General features: G+C 51.4%; 1 protein-coding gene across 1 annotated transcript in view; it reads left to right on the top strand.

Moving 5' to 3' along the window:
* Positions 1-3,461: 3,461 nt before the first annotated feature.
* The window catches only part of CACNG8 (calcium voltage-gated channel auxiliary subunit gamma 8), a 7,403-nt gene continuing 4,953 nt past the window's right edge, over positions 3,462-5,911 (top strand). The window contains exons 1-3 of the mRNA XM_021706908.1: positions 3,462-3,498; positions 4,128-4,211; positions 5,443-5,583. Coding sequence (XP_021562583.1) covers positions 3,462-3,498; positions 4,128-4,211; positions 5,443-5,583 — 262 coding nt within the window. The remainder of the gene's footprint in view (positions 3,499-4,127; positions 4,212-5,442; positions 5,584-5,911) is intronic.

Genomic DNA, 5,911 nt, shown 5'->3' with positions numbered 1-5,911 from the left:
CCACAGTTTAATAGAGCAATGGCCCACTCAGCTAATTGTTTGATTTATTGTAGAGACAAGATCTTGCCAAGTTGCCCAGGCTGGTCTCGACCTCCCCCCCCCCCCCCGCAAAGTGCTGGGATGACAGGTGTGAGCCACCGTACCTGGCCATCATGAGTGCGTTGAGGGAAGTACTATGATCCCACTCAAGACAGGAAGAACCCTGGGCCCATAGCCTTACCTTGCACACCGTGATGGTTGTGCTGGTGGTGAGAGTCTGCAGGTGGGAGTTGTGTATTTCCTCATCCATTCATTCGTTCTTTTTTTACATTGTGGCAGATTATACAGCACATAAATTTACCATCTTAATCATTTGTAAGTATGCATCTCTGTAGTGCTAAGTACACTCGCATTGTTGTGAAGCCAATGTGCAGAGCTCATCTCGCCAAGTGGAAACTCTACCCATTAAACAACTCTGCCTCCCTCCCGCATTCACGGCCCTGGCAACTACAATCCTACCTTCTGTCTCTGTGATTACCCTATGTACCTCTAAGGAATGGAATCATACAGTAGCTGTCATTTTGTGACCGACTTGCTTCACTTGGTATAACGTCCTCAAGTTTTATCTGTTAAAGCACGCATCACTAATTCCCTTCCTTTTGAAGGCTGAATAACATTCCACTGTGTGTCTATACCACGTGTCGTTTGTCCATTCATCCATCAATGAGCATTTGGGTGTTTCCACTTTTTGACTGTTGTGAATAATGTTACTATGTTTTTTCATTAAAAAAAATTTTTTTTTCGAAATATAGAAATGGGGTCTCACTATGTTGCCCAGGCTGGTCTCGAACTACTGGGCTCAAACAGTCTTCCTGCCTCTGTCTCCCAAAATGCTGGGATTACAGGTATGAGCCATTACACCCAGCTATGCATGATACTGCTATGAACACAAGTACACAAATTTCTATTTGCATTCCTGCTTTCAATTCTTTTGGGTATGCCCCCAGTAGTGGGATTATTGGATCGTAGAATTCTATTTTAAATTTTTTGAGAACCCGCCACACTTTTCCATGGCCTCCTGTACCATTTTACATTCTTACTAGTAGTGCACGTGGATTCCGGTTTCTCCACATTCTTTCCAATACTTGTTATTTTTATTTTATTATTATTATTATTATTATTATTTTGGCCATCCTAGTGGGGATGAGACAATACTCACTGTGGTTTTGATTGCATTTTTCTAATGATGTTGAACATCTTTTCATGTGCTTCTTGGTCCTTTTTTTTTTTTTTTTGGAGTCAGAGTCTCATTCTGCAACCCAGGCTGGAGTGCAGTGGTGCAATCACGGCTCACCACAACCTCGGCCTCCTGGGCTCAGGATGTCCTCCCGCCTCAGTCTCTCAAGTAGCTGGAACTACAGGCACATGCCACTACGCCTGCCTAAGTTTTTGTAGAGATGCGTTCTCTCTATGTTGCCCAGGCTGGTCTGGAACTCCTGGCCTCAGGCAATCCTTCTGCCTCGGCCTTCTTAAGTGCTGGGATTACAGGTGTGAGCCACAGTGCCCAGCCCCATTTAATCATTCTTTCATTAAAAACACTTACTAAAGACTTAGGGTAGCCAGGCTGGGTGGCTCAGCCTGTAATCCCGCGCCTTTGGGAGGCTGAGGTGAGTGGATTGCCTGAGTCCGTGGGTTCGAGACCCGCCTGGGCAGGCGAGACTTCATCTCTACAATAAATCAAAAAATTAGCCGGGCGTGGTAGCATGCGCCTGTAGTTCCAGCTACTTGGAAGGCTGAGGCGAAAGGATCACTGGAACCCAGCAGGCCGAGGCTGCGGTGGCCAGGAGTGGCCACTGCACTCCAGTCTGGGTGACAGAGTGAGACTCCCACTCAAAAAAAAAAAAAAAAAAGACTTAGGGTGTACTAGGCATCGTTCCACATGCTGGGAATACAGTGATGAACATCCCAGATGCTCTCACATTTGTGATGCTTTGTGTTCTGCTTTCACCACCCATCAGTTGTGAACTGAAGAACCCTTTCTGTGCCTCGGTTTTTAAATCTGGGCAATGGGCACCCCAGGTCCGTGGCTATCAACAGAGCACTTAATTTTGCTCTAGGCACAGTGCTGTCTTTACCCGGACTCAGTCCTCACATCACCCCTCGTGAGGTAGGTTCACATTGTCCCCTTTTTATAGGCAAGGGAGCCATAGCAAGGGGCCCATGAACACCAGCAAGAACACAATGTAAGGGAGTAGTGGAGACTCTCCAGTCCCCAGCATTTGCCCACTGCATGACACCAACCACAATATTTGTTTCATGGGGCTCTGGGGAGCATAGAAAGAGTTAATCCACTTGGGAAGCATTTAACACGTGTTAGCACTTAGTGGTGTTACTCACATTCATTCTTTCCAATTCCTTCCTTTCTTTTCCCGTTCTTTTTCCTGTCTGGGTCTGCCTCTAATCTCCCCTTCTGCGATCCTTCCATTCATTCATTCTTCAACATCCATTTCTGGAGGCCTCCTGTGTGCTAAGACCTCGTGCCAAGCAATGCTGGACACACAGAGGACTCAGACCCCTGTGCCCTACCCCTTCCAGGAACTTCCAGCTTGCTGAGGATGAAGAAGGTCATAGGCCAACTCAATGCATATCCTAAAGGGTATCACAAAGCAGGAAACTGACCCAACTATGGTGAAAGGAATGAGTGTATGTGAGTGTGTATAAAATAGTAACTGTTCCCAAAGATGAGAAGATAAGGATCTGAGAAGGGGGTTTTGGGATGGAGGAAGGTGGTGACATTGCATGACCCCAAGAGGCATCTCTCATCCCCTCACATGGTGCTGCGTGCTTCAGAGACAGAGACAGAGGGAGAGAGACAGAGATGAGGGAGAGAGAGGGAGGGAGAGGAGAGAAGAGGGAAAAGAGGAGAGGGAGAAAGAGAGGAGAGAGCATGCAAGAGACTCAGATAAATGTGTGTCTAGGAAAAGCTTCCTCAGGAAGGCGTCCCCTGAGCTGCCCACTGCAGGGTAAGTATTACATCAGCAAAGAGTGTGAGCCGAATGTTCCACGGCCTGGAGGTTGGAGGGAGCTGAATAGTTGCGAAAACTATATAGTTTATATTATATTTATTACCCCCCCCCGTCTTATTTTTGAGTTGGAATCTCATTCTGTTGCCCAGGCTGGAATGCGGTGGCACAATCAGGGCTCACCGCAGCCTCGACCTTCTGGACTCAGGCAATCCTCCTGAGTAGCTGGGACTACAGATGTGCACCACCATGCCTGGTTAATTTTTTGTAGAGACAAAATCTCACTATGTTGTCCTGGTTGGTCTCCACTTCCTAGGCTCAAGCAATCCTCCAACCTCTGCCTCCCAAAGTGTTGGGATTTCAGGCGTGAGCCAAGTGCCCAGCCTATGTATTTTCTCTAGCTACATTCTCGAGGTAGTAAAACAGAAACTGTCCCCAAAGATGAGAAGATAAGTGAAGATGAGGATCTTAGGAGGATTTTGGGACGGAGGAAGGGGTGAGACTGCATGACTCCTAGAGGCCTCTCCCACTAATCTCCTCGCGTGGTTCTACGTTCTTCCACCACTCCCTCTCTCTCCAGAGGGTTCCAGGCTCCTTGTGGAAAGAAACTGAGTTACCACTCTCTACGCGGTACTCAAGAGACTACATCTCCCATGACGCACTGGGGTCGCGCTCCTCACAATTGGACTCAAGACTTCGCAGGGTCTCATGGGAAATGTAGTCCTCACCCTCCGTAGCCTCCCCCTCGCACGCGTTTTCCTACTTCTCAACAAGTTTAGAGTTTGAAAGGCGCCTTGACATTGTCGAAGCCAACATCCTCTTTCTTACAGAGGGGAATGCCGAAGTTCAGAGTGGTTGAGTAACGAAGCCCCGCTCAAGGGGCAAAAGTCCTCGTGATGAGTGCCTTTGGGTTTCTCTCTCTCTCTCTTAAACAGGTGGGGAAACAGACCAGAGAGGTTAAATGTTTGTCCCAGATCACGAGACGGGCTCAGGAGCCAGGACTTCCCGTCTCCCAAGCAGCCCAGAGAAGGGGCTTGGGGGTGGGGAGGGGTCCTCTCTCACTGGGGTTGCTCTACCCCCAACCTCTGAAGTCTCCACCCCTACCACCCCTCCTCCCTCCTCCAGGGTTGAAAAGAGGCGTTTGCGTGAAGATCAATCATTTCCCGGAGGACACGGACTACGATCATGACAGCGCGGAGTATCTACTCCGTACGTGGGGGTCCCCGACAGACAGTGGGGAAGAGGGGGATGTCCGGGCCCGAGGAGGAACTGGGACCCCGGCACTTGGATTGACACGCAGAGGTTCGCTTCCTAGCCAATCAGAGTCCAGATGCTGAGATCCTTTGGTTCCCGATTGGCTCAGTGGTCTCCCTCCCGTCCCCTCCTCTCACCTGGGGGAGGGCTGAGGGTGGATCCTGGAGGTTGATTGGCCGCCTTGCTCTTTTGGCACTCGCGGCAAATCTGCGCTGTGACAGGCTGTAGATGCCCGGGCAGGGATTGGTCACTGCGTCCCGGGCTGTGGGACAATCTGCGGCGGGGACTGGCCACTCTCAGGAACTGGCTGGGAAGCCTGTGTTGCGATTGGTAGCTACCCGGGGAACGCGGCAAATCCTAAATGATGATTGGCTGTGGCCCCAGCCAGGCTCAGAAATCGCAAAATCTGGTTGCCTGGGGTTTTAGTGGTGGGAGGAAAGGACTGCAGGGAAAGAGACCGAGACGGAGGGAGAGAGAGAGAGAGAGAGAGGGAGAGAGAGAGAGAGAAGAGGGAAGGAGGGAACGGAGAGAAGGGGGGAAAGAGAGGGAGAGAGGAGACAGCGCGCAGGAGACTCAGATAAATGAAGCCAGGCTTGATGGGGGGGAAGAGGAAGAAGAGAAACCAAGATAGACGAAGACAGGCAAAAGGGGGGTGGGGAGAAGAAGAGTAGAGAAACTCAAAAATAGATGAAGTCAGCCAGGCAGAAAAAGAAGAAGGAGGGCGGGAGAGAGAGAGAGAAACCTAGAAAGAGATGGAGTGAGGCAGAAAGTGGGAGGGGGTGTGGGGAGCATTACTGAGAGATCTGGGGAAAGAAATTCGCAAAAGAGAGGAAGGGGAAGGAAGGGCGAGGAGAAAAAGAGAAAAGAAGAGGATCAACAGAGAAGCTGAGAAAAAATAGGGGGTGTGGCTTAGATAAATAAAGAGGGAAAGATATGCCAGGAGAAAGACTAGTCCGAGGAAGAAAGAAAAAGAAAGAGGGAGACGATATATAGGGACATTTTAAAGACATAACAGAATGGGGCAAACAAAAAACAGAACAGAGCCAGAGAGGGAGAATTAGAGAACTAGCGAGAGAGAAGAGGACCCGAAAGCAGGCAGGAGGCGCAGCGAGCCGGAGTGGGGACCGGGACACGGGCTCAGGGGCCGCGTGTGACCGCTCCCTTCCCCCTCCCCCCACCCCCGCAGGAGTTGTCCGGGCCTCCAGCATCTTCCCCATCCTTAGCGCCATCCTGCTGCTGCTCGGGGGCGTGTGCGTGGCGGCCTCCCGCGTCTACAAGTCCAAGAGGAACATCATTCTGGGCGCAGGGATCCTCTTCGTGGCAGCAGGTGAGAGGCACGGGGAGGGGGCGGCGGGCCGGGCGGTCCACCTGCGTGGGGCGCACGCTTGTGTGTGTGTGTGTCTGTGTGTGTCTGCAAAGCGACCCTGCCCCGAGCGCCCCTGGGGCCCGGAGCCATCCCGGGCTCTTCCCAAGCTCCGAGTCCACCCGCTGGGACAGGTAGGTCTAGTCTCCGCTCTCTTGGGAAGAGTCAAGCGGCACCGACAGGTGTCTAGCAGCTAAGTCGCCGGGGCGCTGAGCTTCCAAAGCCCTCCGTCTTGGAGACGGAAGGGGAGGAGCTTGGGGGGAGGGGGCGGGACGGTGAGGCGGAATGGGGG

The sequence above is a fragment of the Carlito syrichta genome, unplaced genomic scaffold (assembly GCF_000164805.1).
Source record: "Carlito syrichta isolate Samal-C Ts95f unplaced genomic scaffold, Tarsius_syrichta-2.0.1 Scaffold316208, whole genome shotgun sequence".
Lineage (NCBI taxonomy): Eukaryota > Metazoa > Chordata > Mammalia > Primates > Tarsiidae > Carlito > Carlito syrichta.
Note: the sequence above shows the minus strand (reverse complement) of the source record. Positions and strands in the feature narration are given on the sequence as shown.